The 22,820-nt window shown below is 36.9% G+C and overlaps 3 protein-coding genes across 4 annotated transcripts in view; all 3 read right to left on the minus strand.

Moving 5' to 3' along the window:
- The window catches only part of LOC143720786 (uncharacterized), a 38,752-nt gene extending 32,583 nt beyond the window's left edge, over positions 1–6,169 (minus strand). The window contains exons 1-7 of the mRNA XM_077210615.1: positions 5,914–6,169; positions 5,658–5,745; positions 5,182–5,289; positions 4,919–5,087; positions 3,879–4,004; positions 3,466–3,589; positions 2,759–2,828 (exon numbers count right to left, since the gene is read on the minus strand). Coding sequence (XP_077066730.1) covers positions 2,759–2,828; positions 3,466–3,589; positions 3,879–4,004; positions 4,919–5,087; positions 5,182–5,289; positions 5,658–5,745; positions 5,914–6,053 — 825 coding nt within the window. The 5' untranslated portion in view covers positions 6,054–6,169. The remainder of the gene's footprint in view (positions 1–2,758; positions 2,829–3,465; positions 3,590–3,878; positions 4,005–4,918; positions 5,088–5,181; positions 5,290–5,657; positions 5,746–5,913) is intronic.
- Positions 6,170–7,446: 1,277 nt separating this feature from the next.
- On the minus strand, positions 7,447–8,666 carry LOC143720792 (suppressor APC domain-containing protein 1-like). Its single transcript, XM_077210623.1, has 3 exons — positions 8,535–8,666; positions 7,692–7,953; positions 7,447–7,563 (listed from the first exon to the last, which is right to left on the minus strand). Exons 1-3 carry the CDS (start codon positions 8,610–8,612, stop codon positions 7,508–7,510), a joined length of 396 nt encoding a protein of 131 aa, XP_077066738.1. The 5' UTR covers positions 8,613–8,666; the 3' UTR covers positions 7,447–7,507.
- smc1b (structural maintenance of chromosomes 1B) lies at positions 8,533–22,602 on the minus strand. 2 transcript variants are annotated; one of them, XM_077210616.1, is made up of 25 exons: positions 22,298–22,602; positions 21,428–21,613; positions 21,233–21,345; positions 20,909–21,112; positions 20,595–20,833; positions 17,725–17,983; positions 17,290–17,430; positions 16,084–16,166; positions 15,684–15,891; positions 15,092–15,277; positions 14,788–14,973; positions 14,535–14,681; positions 14,066–14,203; positions 13,846–13,962; positions 13,528–13,634; positions 13,266–13,407; positions 12,965–13,110; positions 12,714–12,867; positions 12,525–12,620; positions 11,283–11,439; positions 10,885–11,039; positions 10,649–10,800; positions 10,465–10,534; positions 10,271–10,381; positions 8,533–9,068 (listed from the first exon to the last, which is right to left on the minus strand). In XM_077210616.1, the coding sequence occupies exons 1-25, from the start codon at positions 22,404–22,406 to the stop codon at positions 8,973–8,975; spliced, it is 3,702 nt and encodes a 1,233-aa protein (XP_077066731.1). In that variant the 5' UTR covers positions 22,407–22,602; the 3' UTR covers positions 8,533–8,972. The 2 variants fall into 2 exon arrangements, with proteins under 2 accessions (XP_077066731.1, XP_077066732.1); XM_077210617.1 differs by lacking the exon at positions 22,298–22,602 and adding an exon at positions 21,916–22,171.
- Between the last annotated feature and the right edge of the window lie 218 nt (positions 22,603–22,820).

A 22,820-nucleotide genomic window follows, 5' to 3' on the forward strand; every position in this document is an offset into this window, starting at 1 on the left:
GGTCTATAAGACACAGTGACAAATCTGTGAGGGGCATTAAATGAGAGAGACTTCAAGAGAAAGGCTGTGATCTACATAAACTCTAGAGGACTCAGAGACTGTGTGTTATGCAGTATGTGCCTGTTTTTATATTCAGACATTTTCCTGATGAGAGTTGAGGCCAGGATTTAAGACCTCAACTTTAAAGTCCCTGTAAAGTCAAAATTAAGTATGTGTTCCGAGTTTGTCACACCACAGAATAATGTGTTATTAGCCACCCAAACAAATTTAAATGATAAAAAAGCCGGCAAGTACATAAAATAAGCTATCAAAATCTTGAATAAATGAGCAGTAGTCTCTGCTCTCAAACGCTGGGGGGGTGTCCGCTGGCTGTGCTGAAACCACACCCACTCGCGGGAAGTTTACGCTCACCAGTTGTTGGCGCGACGGGAGGATGAAGGCCGAGGCGGAAGATAGTCGATTCGGCCCCATTCACCAGTAACAGCGGATTATCAGTGAATCCCAGTTGTCTCCGACAAAGGTTTATACAACTATCCCGTGTAAAATGATCACTACAGAGGCGGGTGTTTGCGGTGTTCCTCAGCTCTAGGGATGCACCGATCCGATACTCAGCATCGGTATCGGCTCCGATACTGCCATTTTTGCAGGATCGGGTATCGGTCAGATGAGGCCGATCCAAATCCGATATTGTGCGTCTACTATTCTGTGTTATAGTTAACCCACAAAAGGCACAAATATTTGCCCCACAAAAGGCACAAAAACATTATAAAGCACCATAAAGTTTTCGTGCACTATCTTATAAGTGTTCTGAAGCCATTATGTAGTATAATGTGAGATATAAATTAATATTTAAGTCATTAAATTCAAGATCACGTAAACTTTTTCCCTCTGCTGCGGCTGTCAGTCATTCTCCATTCAGCATCAAACAGCGCGTCACGTTCGGGTACGATCAGTCAACATGATGAAACTCTCTCCAAGATGATTCAATGTTAATATTATTATACTTGATCTGTAGATAAAGGTCTATGGTTTCGCATAAAACAACTTTATATTGCTGGACTTTATTGCTGTAACTAAATCATGTTACTTTCTACCGTGTGTCTGTTAGATCACAACACTGGAGTCAGAGCACTATCATTGTTCTTCACGCGCAAAGTAACTGATATTTAAAACTGTTAAAAGAAAAGGCTCAATAAACTATTGCATAGAGATAGATACTGTATAATACACTACGCATCAATATGTATTTCCTTTGTGCTTTGAACTTTTCAATGCGGACTCGACTGCGCTGCGCGCTGTGACTCCGTGTTGCTTCAAGCGCATCATTCTGCGCTCGGGATGCGCATAAGCGCTTTGTGCCGCACTGTACTGGAGCCTTTTGCGCAATGAAGGATTATTAATAGCCTTTCTTGTTCTGTCCTATCTATCATATGTTGCTGCCTCATTAAACAGCTGTGCTATACATTTAAAACATGTCTCAAATTACATAGCCTAGGCTACTATAAAATCAACAAAAAAACAATCTTTTTGATTTTTGTTATCTTGTTTTTCATGAATGTATTTTACAACAATATAAAGAGCAATGTGTAACGTTTTACAAGATTTAGTGTTACACTTATTGTCTCTTACTTGTTCCCCACTAAATGTTTTTTTTTTCACTAAATGTTCAGATTTTATACAATTATTGTGCACTCGTGATATTTCTAGACTAGATTTTACTGCTGAACTATCCACTAATCTAGTTTATAATAGCATTTTTGTCATATATTATGATCATATATTTTTTGGATTTGTTGTTTTTCTTTATAATGAAGTTGTCTGTATTAAGTAGATGGTGTTTAACTCACAAAAGAGTGATTATCAGTTCAACACACAGTTATTGAAATTCTACTTGATTTAAAAAAAAAACTGCGCTGGTATCGGATTGGTATCGGTATCGGCCGATACTCAGAATTTTGGGATCGGATCGGATCGGTTTTGAAAAAGCGGTATCGTTGCATCCCTACTCAGCTCTCCATCAAAGTGGCTCTTTACAAAATGAATCTACCTCTTTTTGATGTGATCGTTTTTCGGTAATGTAAATAAGGACACCGATCTGTTTTGTACGTGACCGCATCCAGGTAGTACGCATTTCCGTGACGAACGCACAGCTAGCTAGCAAACTGTAGGCTTTAGTAACTAATAATACTGACAGTAACTCGCGATTGAGCGGCAAACTGATGTGAATGTGCTTTATTTATATTGTTAGGGGAGCGGCCAGCCTGAGTGGCTCTAGTGCGTCATTAAATAGGGGCGGGTCCAGGAGCTCAGGGGCTCCAGTGCGTCATCGAGCCCCGTTTTAGACCCGCCCAAAAAATCCGGAAAATAGCAATGGTGAAAAACTGTTTAACGGTCTAACTCCAAAATTCAGTTCTTCACAAGTCACAGTCTTTGTAATATGTTTTAGCTATACATTTCTAACATTTATAATGTGTTTAGATTTTTTTTTTTTAATTGCCTTTACAGGGACTTTAAGGTCTTAGTTTCAAAGGAAGTGCAAAGGAAAGATAAGGTAGAAATAAAATAGAGTAGAATAGATATATATAAAAATAGAAAACAAAAATATATATATGTGTGTGTGTGTGTGTGTGTGTGTGTGTGTGTGTGTGTGTGTGTGTGTGTGTGTGTGTGTGTGTGTGTGTGTGTGTGTGTGTGTGTGTAACCTTGAATGCAATTTCATTACATACAAATCTAATAAAATTTAGACCATCATTCTCACCAAGTGCTGGAAGAGCAGAGGTTTCCTGTGTTTCAGGAGCTGGTGAAAAACCAAAGCTTGAAGTTGAATCCTGAAAATAAAATGATTGATTCAAATTGGTAAAAGTTGATAGGTGAATTAGGTTGATTTGTAAGAAACAAGAAATATATTAGTGAGGCTGATTAATCAACCAATTGTTGGCCTATTTGCAATTATTTAAAAAAGAAGAAATAGTGCGCATTTCCAAAAAACGTTTGGCAGGTGCTCGATCAAATGAAGCATCAAATTCAAAATAAACAAGAATCAGCACACTGCCACTTCTGCTCCCAAGGATTTATTAAAATGAACAAAGTTTCAACCCTGACGAAGACCCTTTGGGTTGATACGTTGTTCATTTTCATAAATCCTTGGGAGCAGGATAAATCCAAGTGGGAGTGTGACGAATCTTGTTTATTTTCTATTTGAAATTATTGACATTAGCCGAAAAACAATCAACATGGCTGATGTGAGATTTCCAAAATCTTCCAACAGCTTTGTCAACAGATGATTTTAGTGAATCTTGCACAAATATTGTTTAAAAAAAAAAAGTGGATTCTTTTTCTAAATTTTATTTTTACAATGAGTTTAAAGATTCATTTACAATGAAATAAAATATTCATTAAAAATTATAAAGCAGCAAGTAAAGTATGTGCATGTTTAAAGTTCACACAGTAAAGCTAAGGTCTTACTTCTTCATAGAGGAATCAAAGAGCTCTGAGAGATACTTGGGCTTCTCTAACAGAGCAACCAGAGCCCAGAAAGCCTCTTCTTCAGACAGGATCATTAGGAGCACAGCCGCTATATAGGACATCCCTGAGTAAAACAAACAAGCCTTAAGGCATCACATAGTCCCATTATGGCCTCAATGTCAAGGGCAAACTAGCTAAATTAGCTCCACAGAAGAAAAAAAAATGCAAACCAAATTATGACCATGACATGCAATATCAACAATATAGCACTTGACTGCCCTCTTGAGACTGAATATCAGCATATTCTGTACTCAAATATGTTTGAAAGGACCAATAAAGGCACAGGCACAAAGTTCAATAAGATTTCAGTAATGCCAGTGACCTCATTTGTGGAAGTACAGGCAGTTTATTACCTTGTACATATCCAATCTGGGGATTATATCGGGCAAATGCGGTAAGGACTCTGAAAAGTTTGGCCTGGCCCTCAATAGCCTCGGGACGATCCCCCATCAGAGTGCGATGGGTCGGAAATGACCTTCCTATGTAGACAAATATGGAACGGAACTGCCACAACCTTTCAAAACTCTATATACAATGCAAAAGTTATAAAAAGAACAAATGTTTAAGTAGGCCAAGAAGTCTTTTTGTAGCTCAAAAGGTAAAGCACAGTGTCAGAAACGACAAGAATATGGATTTGATTCCCAGTAAACAATCAAAGTTTGAATTTTGGTGCACGTTGGGTAAAAGGGCCTGAAAGATGCACTAATAGAAGTGTAAATCTACATGGGAAGTGTGTTTAGGCAGCGCCCCCATGTGGTTTTCTGAATATTGGCCAAGTTCAAACAAAAACACTGCCATCAATGAAAAATTACAGATTTTTACCATTTCCCAAACTTCCCATTTATTCATCTGAAAAAAAATTCTATTTGAATACATTTTAAAATGTAATTTATTCCTGTGATGGCAAAGTAAAATTTTCAGCAGCTATTGTTATTTAACAGCATTTATTCGAAATAAAAAATGTTTTGTAACAACATATGTCTTTACTGTCGCATTTGATCAATTTAATGCATCATTGCTGAACAAAAAGTATTAATTACTTGAGCAGTAAATCAGCATATTAGAATGATTTCTGAAGGATCATGTGACACTGAAGACTGGAGTAATGATGCTGAAAATCACAGGAATAAATTATATTTTAAAATATATTGACATTGAAAACAGTTATATAAAATTGTAATAATATTTCACAATATTCCTGTTTTACTTTATTTTTTTCAAATAAATGCAGCCTAAGCGACTTCTGTCAAACACAGTATAAAATTGCACAGACCACATTTTTAAATTAATTAAAATAAAAGTACTCAAATATAGTACTCAAAATAGTTCAGATAAGTGTACATTATAGAAAAATATCATGCAATTTCAGTGGACATCCGAAGGCAGAACTCACGTAGGTCGAGGGCGATCTGTTTGAAGAGTGTGAGGTCAGCACTGGGAAGATCCGACTGTCCGCTGCGGATCTCATTCTCTGTGTCCACTAGAGAGTCTATAGTAGAGATGATGCTGTACTCACTGACTCCAAGATCAACCAGAGGTCTACGGATCTCAACCTGACATGCCTGAAGTAAACCAATCGGAATGGGTTAAAACAAGGCAAATGCCTGATTTGTTTGAATAATAATAACAAAAATAAATATTTTGATGGGGTTGCACCTCATAATCAAAAGAGCTAGCAGCTCTGAGACTGTCGATACCCAGGAGGCATTTCCAAACTCGTCCACGTATTGCTGGAGGAATACCAATACGAATAAACCTCTCGATCTGATTTGGGGAAAAGGAACGTGAACATTAAATCATTTTTAAATGCAGGGTTGGGCAAAATTCTGTATATAAAATTAGATTTTTAATTGATGAGCTGGAAGTGGGTTTGGAATAACATTAAATCAACAGAAGAATTTAATGTGTTTTACAGCGAAACTGGTGTTGGACAAAAGTCACTCATTTAGACTAAATATGAATATTCGTTCTGATGTGTTCTTTAGATGATTTCTCTAAAGATCAGATTTTAAAGATTATACTTAAAGATGATGTACAAATTTTTGTGAATGCCAATTTAAATGCACTCTCGATCCTGAATGGTGCATTGCAAGTGTCAAAATATTTTGAGTCTTCTAGAGAATGATGCACACCTGATTTCTGCAGATGAAACTGGATCCATTCCAGTAAGTGAGAAATTCACACAGCTCCTTCACTTTAACTGGATTAGGCTGAGGATAACTGATGAAATCACAGTTAAAGATTTTGTTTTACACAGTTAATGTTTTATTTGTCGAGTGCATATCACAGCATAGTAACTGAATTATATTTCGAGTTATGAAACTGAACTAAATGCATGCATTTGTTCATGTTACCAATACTAGTATGTATGTATTAGTCAACATCTACCTGTAGTCATGAGATCTATGTTGGATTTTCCTGACTCTTTTCTTACTGAGAGCAAAGCCGAACTCATCGAAGCCTACAGAGCTGCTCCGCCGTGAAGTGCTGCTCTTGCCGCTGCTCGAGCTGCTCGCTCTCCTCAACATGGTTCTCTTCTCAGGCAATCAGTTTGATTTCATTCTGCACGCGACTCCTTTCTTCTGCGCGCTGTAAACGGACTGTAACCGACGCTTGAACTCAGCGCCAAGATGAACGCAATCAAACTACTCTTCAAAATAAAAGTCTTGACTCTTGACATAATATCATAAGACAGTCACAAATAATAATATATATAAAATAATTTATATTAAAAATAATAATAATAAACAGTATTAAACTTAAAACATTTCAAAATGTAATCATATTATTTTATAACATTATTGATATCATTAATGAAATCTGCTTTCCTCTTGAGTCAGCCTTTGTCAGCTGGTGAAACCTCAGGATATGTTTACTATTCTGTATTTCGGAGTCATTTGCATCCCTCAAATATATATAGCAATCTCACGAGTAGAGTAACGTTAGCCGTGCGATATGGCCGTATATCAGCACGGCTGTGGAGTGTGGATGATGTGATTCAGACAATGTTATTCTAATGTTTATGGTACTAGTTAATATTCACCTTTTTTTCAATTCATTCAGTATTTAAGTCAAAATAGTCAATCCAAATCCGAAATCCATGAATGGAGGCAGATTGGTGCCATCTGGTGGAAAGAAATAAAGAAAATCACCTGTAATACAATCATGGTGTAGCCACTAGTTGCCTGTACAGCACATAGGGTTGTGTATTCCCTAGATACTGAGAACCAAGTTTTTAGGTTTTATATAACTTTCTCTTTTTTTCGTTTGTTTGAAATGTTAATATGGTGCTTTTACATTATTAGAGTAAAAGCCTTTTGTTTCTCATGTCATCAAAATCAATTCAATGTAACAAAAAATAAATGGAATGCTTTATCAGAATTTAACCCATCTGGGACTGATCTAATTTAACCTCTTAGTTGAGTCTCTTGGCTCAATTTTGCAATATTGTTACACCCACACCAGTTCATTTATGTGTATGTTTGTCTATTTTGTTCTCTTGATGGTTTAGATTTTAACCTCATTGCTGTTTGTTTGAGGTTGTTTTAGTTTTTTGCAATTTGGGTGTGGATTGTACACTCAAAAATATTATCTGCATTTTTATATTTTTTCATATTTCCCAATAATTTCCAATAGCGAAGAGTACAACGGTGACTTTTTTCTCTCTTGACATTTAGCCTTTTACAATCATGTTAATTTTTTCTGTTCCGGCCAGTGCCACAAAAGGTACCATTAGGTAAGTTACCATTACCATTTTCACTCAAAAGTGACCAGATGCTTAATGACATAATTTACATTACATCCTTTTACATTACACATGGATTCATTAAATCCAGTGTGCTCTAGTTCTATACTGCACATTTTGTACATGTCAAATATTGGTAAACTTCCATTATTGCACATAAAATGATTTCAAGCCACTCAAAGAAGTATTACTGTATTACTGTAAAATGCAGTACAGGGCATCAGAATAAACAGCTGATCAAAAACAAGCACTTTCTTCTGAACAGGCAGGAGAGGGCAGGTGTCCTTCAGTACCTGATAAAAAGGTAAACGGCTTTCAATACATTGACTTCAATAGTTGAATAAAAAATTACAAATGAAGATAGAAGACTAAAAGAACTTTTACAGTGATTTGACATGCACCACTGTTTAAGAAACATAACCTTCTATCGAAGGCCTGCCTCGAGCAGGATTGGTGGGATTCCTGGAGTTACACAATAGATTCCTCAATGCCCTGTTCACTCTGTGGATCTGAGCCAACAACAGGGTGGGGGTGTCTGGGAACTCCTTAAGTACTTCTCTCATCTCTTTTTTGCTGGAATTGTCTTCAAGCTTCGAGCATAACCTCTCTCGAACCTGCTCTAAAGCATGTAGTCCCATCCACAGTAGGTCCTTTTCCCTCTCCAACTCCTTCAGTTTTTTCACCTGCAAATATAAAGATATGCTCATGCAATGTTTTTTTTTTAATGCTACAATATATGGAGTGTTTTTACATTTTTGCATGATAATCTGTGACTGTTTTAGCGTTCGTGTACATACAGCTTCCTCAAAAAACAGGTTTTCACAATTGCATTGTGCAAAGTACACAAAATAAAAATAGATCACAATGTGTGTGTTAAGTAGCTGTGAATTATGAGTATTCCCATCGGAGCTGGACGGGAATGTCGTGATGAACTGTGATACAGTAGCTGACGTCTGTGTTTGAGAATAAACTATTAGTTTGAAAGAAATACTGAAGCAACTTTTATGCTACAGTTTTAAGATAACAGATTTCCAACCTAAAATATACAGTTAAACCTGAACTAAAAGTAGTTTATACATCACTTGACTGAATTATGCTTTCTACCTTTTCTAAACCGTGTAAATGCTTAGTTTATCCAAAGAAATGTTCACTTCAATTATATTTGAATTACTTCAACTTGTTTACTAAAAGCATTCCTAGAAAACCCCGATAGCATTACAAATTATAACAAACATAGATGAGAAAGATGAGAAAGCAAACTAACCCAGAGGAAGAAATGCACTGCATCCAGACTGGTAAGCCTGTTCCCGAGAGGGACAATGACCACTGTGTAAGATGCCATTGCAGTTGCTAAAGAAAGCAAAGCTTTACATTTGAGGACACGAGGAGAGACGCAGAGAGTGAGGGAGAATGGAATAACAGAGGCTGAGGATTTGCTGAAACTCCACCCAAGTGACAGAGCGGCAGGTCAAAGTGTACAGTTTGCACAACTACTAATGAAGAAATTCAAATAAACACTTTACAAACACAAACAATAAAACTGTATTAAAATTACTTCACATATTGAACAAAAGCAAACACGTAAAAAACAGCTTTACAATGAAAAACTTTTAAATGTCACTACTTTTTCTAACTTTCACAGTATAACATTCAACATTCAAGTAGAACAGTTCTGGCATTATCTGCAATAAACCCATTTAAATCATTTGTCCATCTCTCTTTCTGTGCCGTTCTCGTCGTTCAGTGGGTATGGGGTGAGGTCCAGGGTGAGAATACGGCTGAACATGCATTCATCAAACTGTGACAAGCAAAAAAAGAGGTGCATTATAAATGAGAGAACTCGGATAGAACTGGCATGAATCAAAAAGCATCCAGCATTTGAAAAGACTTTTTAAAATGTTAAGTAAACTTGATAAACAAGTTTAATTTCTGTTGATGTACTTACTGCTAAAAAAGGAAGCTAGTATATAATGGATGGTTTGTCTACTTTTCTGAGAACAAAAATTTGTTGATACCCCTGTAAACAATATTTTTCAAATATTATAACAAAACATTACTTCCAAATATTATCATATGTTTGTGCATTACCTGCATTTATTGAGCTATATTGTAAGAAAAAGGTGGTTACTTTGAAAAAGCTCATACATTAAGAGTTTTTTTAAAGATATTAATAGTTTTATTCAGCAAGGACACACGATCACACGTGACAGTAAAGACATTTATAATGTATCAAAACATTTGTTTCAGATAAATGCTGTTCCTTTGAACTTTCAATTCATTGATTCTTAAAAAAAATGCATCATGGTTATCTTACATGATAAAAAATAGTTTTAAATTTAAGATATGCCTCTAGTTTTAATCAATTAAACAAGCCTTTGAAGTTTGGGCAAAAACTTCTGGCAATGATGAGTTTTCTTGTACTTGATTTTTTTCACAGCGCTGAATGTCATATGGTGATTGTGGAACAGAACACCTCACTTATATGATATTATGGTGAAATGTGTTATTTTTCATGCTATTTTGAACAAGAACAATGCACTGTGGCTTAAATTCAGCGCGATAGGCACAGCAAAAATAGACTTGGCGCTGAAACTGCCATTTCTGCTCTGCTCCACGCAGCCGCACCGCCTCTGCGTGCAGTGTGAATGCTCTAATCTGATAACATGGGCGGTGTAAAAAAAAATATGCACTGCTTACGCATTCAGTGTGAAACAGACCAGAGAGATGCTACACGGACAGCTCGCCGGTACCGAATTGAGTTCTCTTTTGCATTTTATCACCCTTCAATGGTTAAAAAGCACTTGAATGAATGATAGCATGCTCATTTAATGTAACATCCAAAGGATGCCCGGGAGAGAGAAAAAAACAGACACTGTCTTAATTTTATACAGTAAACTGAACCCCCCCCCCCCCCCCAAAACTCTGAGTTTGATTTTATGGGGACTCTAAATGGACCATGAGTGAAGAGATTGAGGTGATACAGTGTGGATGGGTGTATACCGAAGAATAGACTCCAAGAAGAGCGTCTGCCCGTGAGTAGAACTCTTCCTTCAGGGAGATCACAATGATCTGGCAGCTTTCTCTGGACATCATCCGGAAAAATCCTGTAACCTAAAAGGAAACAATGTTTTTCTATCATGGTAGATAAAGAATATCGAAACAGCACGTGTTTGAGACATTGAGGCTTGTCTTACCTTGCCAATGTTTGTGTTGTCCAGGGCAGCATCCACTTCATCCAGCACAAAGAACGGGGCAGGACGAAAGCTAAGATTAAACAACAATGATCTTTACAGTTTTCTCCCTCATCAAAAACATCTGTATTTATAGTCAGATGTTACTTTACAAGAAGTTTGTTTATGTGCTTATGCTGTTTTTCACCTGTGAATGGCAAAGACCAAAGCGAGAGCAGCGATGGCCTTCTCTCCTCCTGACAGGTTGTCCATGGCCATGAATCGTTTCCCAGGAGCCACACAGTTATAGTTGATGCCGTCCAGGTAGGGCTCATATGCATTCTCAGCGCTGAGAATGGCCTAAAGGACGTGTGTAAAAAAACAGTTTCATACAAAAATAAAAATGTATGAACAAGTCATTAAAGTAGTGAGTAAAGCATGGACCTGAGCGCTGGTGTTTCTGCAGAGCTTCTTGTAGATCTGGTCGATGACGATAGACACATGTTCAAAGCACTGACTAAAGAGTTGGAAGCGTTTGGTCTTCACTTGCTCAAACTCCTGACCGCATTTCTTAGTAGTATGTGTGCTGGTCTCAAAAGCTGAGGGTTTTTGAGTATGGATAGTTAAAACACACAAACATGATCAATCACATAAATGTTTTACGACAATACATTTAAACCCAAAAAGGGTTATTATAACAAACTAAAACGAACCATAGATAATCTCAAAGCTAACAGACATGGACTACCTAGGCAACTAAAAATGTAGAAAGTTTAATAGAGGGGCTATTTCAAGAATGGTCCCTCTCCCCACCATGAAATGTATACATATTTGTCTCGTACCATCCATGACTTCCCGGTAGCTGTCCTTAACCTCTCGGATCTTTTCTAGAGCTTTCAGGTTGGGAGCTCTAGACATCATGATCATGGACTCCAGAGAAGACATGCTCTCTTTGAGCTTCTCCAACTGAGCCTCCAATTCACTCTCATCAGTGAGGGCCTACACGCACAATAAATCAAAATCACTTCTACAACTAGGGCTGTCGCAGTGAAGGAATTTCCCTTGCGGTAATTTTGAGTAGCTCAATATGTGATATTTTCACCATTTATTTATTTCGATTTATTTGTTGCTATATAAATATGTGTTACGATGTGGTCAGCATGCACAAAAACGAGGACATATTCAGTAACCAATGTAACCGTAAATAAACAGCGTTGAAGCAGGAAGTGAAGTAAACAGAAGAGAATGTCAAAATAAGTATCAACATAACAGAACATAAACCTGACAATAAGCTCGTTAGGCTATTTTTATATGTATAACAGTTAGTTCTGATCCTCGAATCTGACTGGAGAAGAGGCTTTCCGCTGATATTTCACCAGTATCATGGTCTTTGTCTCTGCGCATTGACAGGCTGTCATTCAGCACGCAGTTAAATTGTTATGCCACTAGGTGGCGGCAAAGAACTGTCTTTGAGTGAGTCATTAAACCGTTCATTCAACAAACACGTTCAAAAACGCTGATTCATTAAAATATAGATGTAATGAAACAAGGTGTTAATTATTTTAACTTTGAGCTCCACTTTTCAAAGCTCAGCTGACCAGCAATGCGTCGTATGGGTAACACTGAAGCTTCACTTAATTGAGACAAATGGCATTGATTCAATATATTGACCAGTGCTCCCGCCATTCATGGCAAATACCCCTAAACGTTAAAAGGATGATACGACAAATATTTTGCCTTCCTTGGACTCTGCAACCTTTTCACGAATATATGACTTGACCTCAAAGACAGACACAGGTAATCAATCTCTTATTCACTGTCTGTTTATGCTTATTATGTGCAAATCCACAATGTCTCTGTTGAAATCACCATGATAAACACAGTCTTGTTATCATTAACTTATTTAACATTAACTACACATGCATTAAGTTCAAAACAAGAAGGGTATACAGTATAGCCTTATGAAAAAAGGAAACAAGCGAATATTGCGGTTGCAGTACTACATTACGGTTATTGCGACAACCCTATCTACAGCATAAGAATGACCGCTCTGAGTGAGATTGCTTTAAATGTCATGTTTTCACCTTAAGGCCCTTGTCCAGTGTTGAATAGTCAAACATCAATTGCGCTTCTCTTTCAAAAATATCCAATGTGCTGATGCTCTGAGACTCTGAGTCCAGCTGCAATAAAGTTAGAGGACACTTAATAAGCAGAATAGGAAAAATACAAAAGGGAATATAATCTGTGCTGTAGATCTGACCCTCTGTTTGCACCTGTATGTCACTGATGTCATCCAGCTCTCCTGAAATCATTGTCAACGGTAGGTTGTCTATCTTACATCCCAGCAGCAGGTTGTGTCTGCTCAGTCTCAGCTGTTCTAGGGCTGCCTCCGCACAGATCGTTTCCTTCTGAAGCTTCATCAGCACCCTGCAGACAAACAGGAGAAGTAAATCAAATAAATAACACCAACTATTAGCATCTTTTTTTTTTCTCAGATCAACCATTATCATGCTCAGATACCCACTTGTTTCTCTCCTGGGAGCCTTTAAGAGTCTTGTCAAGCTCTATCTTGGCATCGTTAACTAAAGTTGCCTTTTCTGACAGCTGGTTGTTCAGTTCTAGGAGATTTGATTGTGTCTGCTCCACAGCTATCAAAAGTCTGTCCTCCACCTGGTTTAGACATGGGAGAACAGACAGCAGTACTTCAAATATAAAAACCAAACATGTCAGGACCTTTTTACATAACCAGCTCAACATGACACTAAACTATACATGTAGTCAAAATGTCAAATGTTGTGTCTCAAAAGTGGAGTGAGTGAGTTTGCCTCTTTCAAGCTAATAACGATGTTCTCCTCTTTTTCAATGGTCTCTTCTATTTTCTTCATCTGTTTGATGAGTTTCTTCAACTGAGCCTGCTCGTACTCTAGCTGGACACTTAGCCGGGTATGCTGGGACTCAAATTGCAGGCTGGATAATCAGGGGATTTAATTAGCAAGATTTAGTTTACATTATATTGCATGCCATAATGTACAAATGCACTAAGTTCTCAGTGATAACATGGGTAGGAATTGTTTGTGCAGGTCTTACCGCTTCTTCTCAAGCTCCTGCTGCAGTCGCAGATAATCCTGCTCATACTCACGGATGTTGGCCACACCGATCAGTACGCAGAAATCTGCAAACACCACGTCCTCCATCTAAGATGAGCAAAATTAACCCATAAGACAGCTTAGCATGGAGGTATGATATTCACCAATACTTTTTTTTTTTTTGAAGAATGTTTTGCTGTCATTATTTGCATGAATAACAAAAAACTCCTAATGAACAACTTTAAATTCCTTGATATTTCCTACTTTTCCATGACCACGTAAAACCGCAAGAGATTATGTTACACTTAAATCAATTGACCTGGTGAATTTTGTCCCTGACGGCCTTCATCTCATTATCCTTTAGTTCTACATTCTCAGTCTGTATCTCAAACTGGGCCTCGAGGTTGGAGAGCTCACTCCTGAGTTTGGAAATCTCCTGAAGTATACACACACACACAGATTTCATAAGAGTATTAGTGATGTTTAAATGTCATGCAACAATGGAGGAGGGGAAAGAAAAAAGAAACAGTGTGACTTGCAGCCTGACAAGCTGGGATGCTCTTCTTGCGTATGGAGTCCAGTTCTGTGTTGGAGTATTTGAGGCGAGTCTGGTTTCCCTGAGACTGAGCCCTGATCTGCTTCAAATCCACTTCCTTACGCTTCAGCTTCATCAGAGACTGCACATACATCAAAATATTAGCCTGCAATAACACTGTATGACATGATAAAGAGAAAGTGAATATATTCCATACTAATAAGAATTTTTAATCTAAGTAGCCACACCCACACTGAAATCTCATTGGTCCTAAATCCTGCTGTATATTAAACATTAAATATATGCTGACTAGTTGTGATTTTCATTGCACGAAGAAACAAAACTAGGCAGCATGTACTTAATGTTTAATATATAGCAGGATTTAGGACTTTCGAAATGACTTTCGTTTTTTTATTGCATGTCTGCCATTGCACAGGTATCTATAGTGTCTATTAGCAATCTGAGACACTTACACGCAGCTCGGACGACAGCTTATCCTTCTCCTCCTTCAGTTTATTCATATCCTTCTCATCCCAGCGTCGAGCTTTCTTGCTCAGGTCCAAGGAGCCTCCGGAGATCACCCCAGACTTGCGAAACAAGGTGCCGTCAAGAGCCACCGTCTAAACAAGACATGTAACACAAGTCACAGATGTTTAGGATAACTGTAAACGTAATCTGCCTGAAATGATTATGTAATCTTTGTGGCATACAGGTGCATGTACTCACCTGAAGGCGCTCCGGGCCATCGAAAGCAATGCGACGGGCGTCTTTCAGAGACTCGCAGACCAGGGAGCTTCCGCACACATACTGAATCACCCTCTTAAGCTGAGGGGCGTTTTGAGCGCACTGAACCACATCCACCACCATCTTGGCTCCCTGCACTTCCCTCAGACGCTCGTTCAGAGGGTGTACCTGATGCACATACAGTTAAACACTCTTTGCAAATCCAACCATATGAAAAGCTGTAAAGTAAATATAAAATAAAGCAAAATAATTAATTATGAAGTGCTTTCAATGATGGGTCACTCACATCTATATAGTCAATAGGAAGAAATGTCTCTGGTTCGGCTCTTTCCTCTTTCAGAAATTGTATGCAGTCATGAGCCACTTTGACAGACGTCACAATAATAGCATTCATGTTCTTGCCAAACAGCTTGGTGACGGCGAGCAGGTATTTCTTGTGGATGGGCTGGCACAAGTCCACCAGACGGCCATACTGAAATGAGTTAAGAAACCAAGAAGTCTCTTATGCTCACCAAAGCTGCATTTAATTAATCTAAATGCAGTAAAATCAGTTAATTTCTATTATACAAATGTTTCATTATATTACAGTATTACATTATATGACATTTTTATATATTTAAAAATGTTATTTATTCCTGTGATGGCAAAGCTGAATTTTCAGCATCATTACTCCAGTCTTCAGTATCACACGATCCTTCAGAAATCATTTTAATATACTGGTTTGCTGTTCAAGAATAATTATCAATATGGAAAAAAGTTCCTGCTTATTATTTTTGTGGAAAAAATAATAACCCCCCCCCCCCATCCAAAAAAAAAACCATAAGGTCTAATCTGCTTGACTGGCATTAGGGGGCTGTGTAAGCTGATTGTTACAGTACCACGGTATCAGGGTAGAGTCTCCTGAGGCTTTCAAGGACTTCGTCTCGTTTCTGCTGTCGTCGATTCTCTTGGCTGTCCAGCCGAGCGTTCTGCAGCTTGGTTAGCACCTGCGCGAGCTCCTCGTTGACCTCCTCCAATCGTATGGAGCCTCTCGACAGCTCCTCTGCCAGCTGCTCCTCCTGCTGACACTGCTCCTCCAGAGCTTTCCTTCAGAAAAAATGATTAAGATGTGACTGACAGTTCAACTGAATAATGTTACTCCAAAAAAAAATACAATTCAGATACAGCAATGTTATTTTTGTCAATTAATACAATAACACAAAAAAAATCTTAATCACATTCCTACAAGCTCTATAATGTTAGTTCTTATTAGTACAGAGGTATTTAAGGGTGTCATACTTAGTGGTGTTGGCATACTCCTCCAGTTTCTCTGCCCTTCTGCTGAAATCTTCCATCTGAGTTTGAGAGTGTTTAATATTTGCCTGCAAACAAACATTTATATCATGAAATAAACCACAGGGCTCAGTGCTAAGGATTTTTTTACTAGCCCACATTTTTACTTTTTACTGGCTCCACCACAAAAATAAACAATAAAATAACAGTCATCTTTCAGTTTTTGAATCCAGTAGGCTTGTATTATAATAAGGTTATGAACACCAACATTTTAGAAACTTAACACTTTAATTTTAAAATTTAACAAATTTAAACTTTTTTTCAGAAATTTAACCAATTCTTGATTCCAATTTCGATACCACAGTTAAAACTACTAGCATAACTAATATGAAATTCAAATTAGTGTTTGAACGACACGTCGTAAATTAGTGTATTTACATGGAATGTGTCAATTCGTCACGCTATTTATGTTCCCCAATGATGGCGGCTTACGGGCATGCTGAAAATCAGCTGTTATTACAAAAACATCCAGCCAATCTAAAGTGTGGGAATTTTTTAAACAGAGACCAATTAAAATGGTGCTCTGTACACTCTGTAAAACTGAAATGGCAAACCAGTGCAGCACAACTTTTATGCAGGGGCATCTGAAAAGAAAGAAAACATCCCGGCGCTCTCTTACCTGGAAACGACGAGACGGCAGCATAAGTATTTGGACCATTACAGTGAATTTTACACAGCAATAGAATACTGTTGTCAGCCTCATATTTTGTGCTTAATGCAAATGTGCATGATTAGTTATAATGCTGTTGTGACTTCAACTGTTTGATCATATAGCTGAATGAACATAACATTAATCTCTTGAATGAACAAAACATTTCAGGATTCATACTTGTAAGCAGTTGCTGCTGTAAATCCAAAAAAAATCATTAGGTAAAAGTTCATACATAAGATTAGTTACGGATATAATTTATTTGTAAATTATTGGTTATTATTTATCGGTAAATTAACCAAAGGTTTAATCCATTATCGTTCGATTAATCGAATAATCTTTAGATTAGATTAATCGATTGAAAAAATAATTGTTTGTTCCAGCCCTAGTTCAAATATTAAAGACAAGTAAACAGTCGATAATGAAATAAGAACAAACTAATTACAGAGTTACTGTACATGACAATATTGCAAAAAGACACTCACATAAAGACAGAAGCCTACCTGTATCTCACTTTTCCTCCTCAGGTCAAACTGAAGCTTCTCACGGTCTGCTTTTACCTCCCAGTGCAGCTTCTCTGCGCTTTGGTTTAAAATCGCTCCCTTTTTCCTGGCCAGCTCTTTGAGTTCCTTATACCGCTGCATCTGTACAAAGTCAAACAGTGTGTAACATAATATATCTTAATGTTTTACTGTCAACATATAAACAAAATTGGCCCTATTTATGACCCTAAAATTTCTAATTGAAACAGCTTCTAGTCTGTAGATATAACGAATGCCCTGTCAGCGAGAAAAAATATTAACCAATGTCACTTTTTTGTTGTTGTTACTATTCAATACAGCCCCAATGGATAAAATCAAGTCCACCTCTACTTTATTTCAGTGATTATTATTTTCCAATGCAATTAGAGGGAATGTTCACAAAACACTGATTTTAACCTGGGCCTCCTCTAGTTGCACTCCGTCTCCTCTTTGAGCCTCCTCCTCCTCCATCTGCCTCTCAGAGACCGTCCAGGCCTTCTCCAGCTCAGTCAGCTCTCCCTTTAGCTCCTCAAGCTCCTGCTCCTTTTTGGCCTGCTGACTCCGGTTCTTCTGAAGCGATTTGCGCGCCTCCTCCACTTTGTGCTCGTGGTGGGAGGTGTTCACTTTAGCTTTGATGTACTGAGGCCTCTGCTGATTAAGAATCTGCTCCTGAGATCTGGAAGAAAAACATTCTGCAGTGAGATTTATAAATAAAATATTTAAAACAATTCTGCAGCCATTACTCTAGTTTTTCTTACACAAAATGGTATTCAAAAACATAATATTTATAATATAAAAAAATCACTAACACACACACATATATACAATAAAATTTATATTATTAATTTGAATATATATATATAAGAATTACATTACATAAAGTGAATTGTTATACAAGTATATTTTACTTTAATTATGAAATATATTAAATAATTGTTTGTGTGTATATATACACATGTGATATATATATATACTTATTTGATTAATAATAGGTAAAATATTATGTGTGCATTTATATATATAAAAATTATATTATATAAAGTAAATTGTGTGTAAAATGTGTGTAATGTATATAGATTTGATGAATAATATTTATAACAATATAATATGTAAATTGTTTATATATATATATATATATATATATATAATAATAGGGCTGTTAAAAGATTTTTAAAAAGTTAATCACACCTTATAAAATTAAATATACACCATTTTTCACACTGTCAGATTTTGGGCATATTCACACGATTTATACACAAATTAAACATTTGAAAAGAGAACAATATATCACTGTTGTTTCAACCAATGAGGATTAAGCTGCGCCGTTTCCTATCGTGCTTTCGAACAGCGCAGTAGGTGGAGCAACTGCGCCTGACTGCAGAATAATTTTCTGCGGATGAGATTATATAAATGCAATTTCAGTGCAAGAGTCACCAGCTTGTCATGAAATTTGCTGTGCGCACACCGCTAATGTAAAGGACATTGTTCAGTGCCTTATGCTGGGCACTGCTCTGTATCTAGCAAGAGGGCTGGCTTTCAGTTATGTTTCATCATCTGACTCCGTATCAGAGCCCAACAAGTCCTGTATTTTTTGGTGGCTTTGATTCAGCATCTGAGTGATGTGGAGGCATGGTCTGTTTTAGGATCTTGTCTAATGTTTCCCAAACTCCAGCTCTTTCTACTTTAGGAATGCATTTCAAGTTTTTGAATCTAGCTTAGCCAAATCCCCTTTGAATGCATCCTTAAAGCGCACAATATAATTAGGATCATCTTCGGAGACAGCCATCTTCTGGAACAAGTGGTAAAGTGCAGGTAACACGACAGAACAGGAAACATTTTTTACCACCAAGAAGTTCCATGACATATCTGCAAAATAAACAAAAAAAACAAACATCCAATTTATTTAAATCAAGTGCCTACAGTACACAAACACACACACACATCAAAAAACACATTCTGTCTACAGGAACACTTTACACAAGGTTCCATCTGTTAACATTAGTTTTAGTTCATTTTAAATTTCAACATTTACAAATACATTTTTAAAATGAAGAGTATTAGTATAATTTACATTTTTCAAAACAATGAACACAGAATAATAAAAAAATAAGCAATAGTTGTCCAATTTTGCTAATAGTTGATGAATAGGACCTTATTGTAAAGTGTTACTCTCTCCTACTTTACTTTCTTTCCTGGTGTCTCTCTAATACACATGATACATTTGACATGAGCTAGTCTAAATATAAACAGGACATGTTTTTACAGAATGAAAAAAAAAAAAAATCAAACACTGGCTAAAAAAAATAACACCACCAAATAAAATGAAGTACCAACCTGCATTATTCCAGTAATTTCTCCAGCCCGGCAAGTTTATCATTCTTGAGGGTGGAATGCCACCATTTGGAAACATCTTGCACTAGAAACTCTTCACCCAGGCCATGAGCAATCTGCTGTGCTTTCTGCTGTCAGATTAGAGGGGCTATGCCTGAAATGTCTGACTAATTTACGACATTTCACTAAAACGGCAAAAAAGCCGCTTTCACGAAGAGGCATGACGATTACAGTCTATACAATGTGCTATACAAGGCGTGTGCTCGCAAGAAAACAACCTAGATGCAGCAATCATGTTCCCCGTGCTGTCTGTACCAACAGTAGTGATCTTGCTCTCTATCTCTCATTCCCTTCACCACTTTCATAAACGGTTCAGCGCAGGCACCAGAAAAATGCCTTTCTTCGGTTTTCAGCAAATTATGCCAGTCTTTCTCGATGAACTGTAGATTGTATATTGCCATTTTAGATCACACCGAAGAACTCCCTCCTCCCACGATAATCTAACTAAGTGACGTCAATTACGTTAATGACACAATTTCGATTGCTTTAGTGATTTATTTGCATTAATTGCGGTAAAATATTTGAACACATTAAGGATTTTAAATTAATCACATCCGTTAATCTTGACAGCCCAAATACAAGAATTATATTGTTTAAAGTAAAAGATTTCAAATGTATATTTTATTTTAAATATCTAATATATTAAATAATGATATTATTAATTAATATACAGTATTATATAATAGGTAAATTGTTATATATATATATATATATATATTAAACAATACTTCATATTCTAAATAAATAAATATATATTTTTGATTTTATAAAGTAATGTTTAATGTAATGTTTTTTTAATGTAAAAATGTTTAATGCAAGAATTAGCAGTATAATTTACTTTTGTTCTCTCTGCATTTAAAGTCATGTCCAGTTAAAGTGCATTGCCAGTGACTCGCCTGATCTCCTTCTCCAACTGCTGAAGTTCTCGGTTCAGGCGCCCATGTTGTTTCTTCTGAGCCTTCACAGTTTGTTCCCAGACATCCAGGCTGTTCTTCTGCTGCGCTGCGGCCTCCTGTACGTCCCTCAGTGATTCTGACTGTGTGTTTATGTTTTTCTCATTGTGGAAGAGATGAAAGAGGGCCAGCTGTAGTTTGCTTTCTCGGAGTTCTTCCACCAGTGTCTGATATTTTTCCGCCTGACAAGATTGAGACGAATACATTGTCAAGGAGATGCATCATATGAAAATATTTCGACATCTGACAGGTCTTACCTCAGTCTTATCTTTGAAGACTTGTTTCTTCTCAGCTGTAGCCGCTTTCTTCCGGTTAAAATGGAACTGGGTGTCCTCTTTGGCTTTCTGTAGGACCGCTAGCTTGGCATCATATTCAGCTCTCAGCTCTCCAGAGTTGCTGATTCGTTCAAACATCTTTGTTCGCTCTTTAGCATTCATCATGGCAATTGACTCCACAGCACCCTGATATACAAATAAATCCATGTTTAGTGTAAGAATAAAAAAAAAACTATTATTAACAATAAATCAAATGCTGACAACCAAATGATACAGCATTTGTTGACCATTTTATCACAGAAGCACCTGATACACCAGACAATTCTTCGCTTTCACCACAATACCGATCTTCTCTAGCTCTCCAGTGTACTTCGCCAAAGTCATCTGTTTACCATTCACGCGATACTCAGAAGATTCCCCTGTAAAGAGTGAACCGTTCCATCAGAATATTATTCAGTTTGGTTTTACCATACATTTCTCACAGAGCTCAATCACACTCACCAGAAATGCATCTACTGTAGGTCATTTCCTCATTGTCTCTACAGTAGATCATGGTCACACTGGCGAAGGTTGACACGGGTTTGCCGATGTGGGCACCGTGGATGAGATCTCTGGTGTGCTTCACACGGAGGTTTACTGCCCTCTCTCCCATCACGAATCCAAGAGCATCCATGACATTAGATTTGCCTACAGAGGAGAATACCAACCATCAAAAGTGTTTCAATAACACTAATCCATACTGATGATGCCTCCTTAACATTTTAGCATGCAAATCATCTACATGAAGTTCAAATGTAACGTTACCACAGTAATGTGGTGGTAACATGGTAAAAAATATGGTATGAGAAGATAGTAAGTTCCTGTGGTATTTACATGATATTCTTACTATATTACACTAGATTATATGACATAAAATACTATAAATATGTATGTCCCTTAGACTGGTGGTAACATGGTAAAATTATGGTATGAAGAGATAGTAACGTTACCATGGTATTACATGATATTCTCACTAAACTACAGTAGACTATATGATATAATACGCTATAAATATGTATGACCCTTAGACTGGTGGTATATTAGATAACTGGTACGCTTTTAGTACAAAATGATATGTTGGCGACATTAATATTTCATCGCTCTCTTTTACATTAAAAACGCTGACAGATAACTTAACTGACAGATATCGACACCATATAAATAAATGAATGTATTGATAACATTTCTTTAAAAACGTGTGTAGCACGCAAAGCATCTAAATAAAGCACTTTATTTGACTACTGATAATTTGATTAGCGTCGCGCAAGCGAGCAAAATACCGTCACGGTTTTGTAAGATTAGCCACGCAAATTAGCTTAATTACCTACTCACCTGATCCATTAGTGCCAATTATGCAATTAAACCTTTTAAATGGACCAATGGTTTGCTTTCCTCTCCAGGATTTGAAATTTTCAACGTCTAGTTGTTTTAAGAAACCCATGTTTCAGTTCTAGATGAAAAAGGCAATTTGGTTTACTCGAATAAAGTTTCTGACAGGAAAAAAGGGAAGGCGGGAAAGCTGCGTCATGACGCTGAATCTGCTGATCCCTAAAATCCCCTTGAAGACAAATAAAGACTAGAGTTGCATTTAATTCTTCCGAAAATAATTGTCTAATTTTTATGAAGTAAAATATCAGAAATTAAATTAATTAGAATTAATATATAATATTGAAAGAAAAGTTTAAAGTCACGAAGAAATGTATGTACTTAGGCCGCCGCCTATGACCTGTTTATCTGTCCCGATTCCCAACGTGTTATAGAATACTAATAAAATAACAGGCAATTTTATAAATCTGCAAATTACTTTTTTGACAACAAAAAATAAAAAATATTATAAAGTGATAAAGGTAAAATA

This window comes from Siphateles boraxobius, unplaced genomic scaffold (genome assembly GCF_051911475.1).
Source record: "Siphateles boraxobius isolate OS27281-9 unplaced genomic scaffold, OSU_SipBor_1 65, whole genome shotgun sequence".
In the NCBI taxonomy this organism is placed as follows: domain Eukaryota; kingdom Metazoa; phylum Chordata; class Actinopteri; order Cypriniformes; family Leuciscidae; genus Siphateles; species Siphateles boraxobius.

Bases quoted from the DNA above. Each gene is read 5' to 3' on its own strand.
- smc1b (XM_077210616.1), bottom strand. From the start codon at position 22,406: ATGGGTTTCTTAAAACAACTAGACGTTGAAAATTTCAAATCCTGGAGA. The intron at 17,984-20,594 runs GCGAGTCACTGG...TTTTTCTTCCAG, and splicing joins CAGTTGGAGAAGGAGATCAG to ATCTCAGGAGCAGATTCTTA. The intron at 15,278-15,683 runs GTACTGTAACAA...AACTCATTTCAG, and splicing joins GACTCTACCCTGATACCGTG to TATGGCCGTCTGGTGGACTT.
- LOC143720792 (XM_077210623.1), bottom strand. From the start codon at position 8,612: ATGGCATCTTACACAGTGGTCATTGTCCCTCTCGGGAACAGGCTTACC. The intron at 7,954-8,534 runs GTTAGTTTGCTT...TTATATTTGCAG, and splicing joins CAGTGCATTTCTTCCTCTGG to GTGAAAAAACTGAAGGAGTT. The intron at 7,564-7,691 runs GTTATGTTTCTT...CCTTTTTATCAG, and splicing joins AGGCAGGCCTTCGATAGAAG to GTACTGAAGGACACCTGCCC.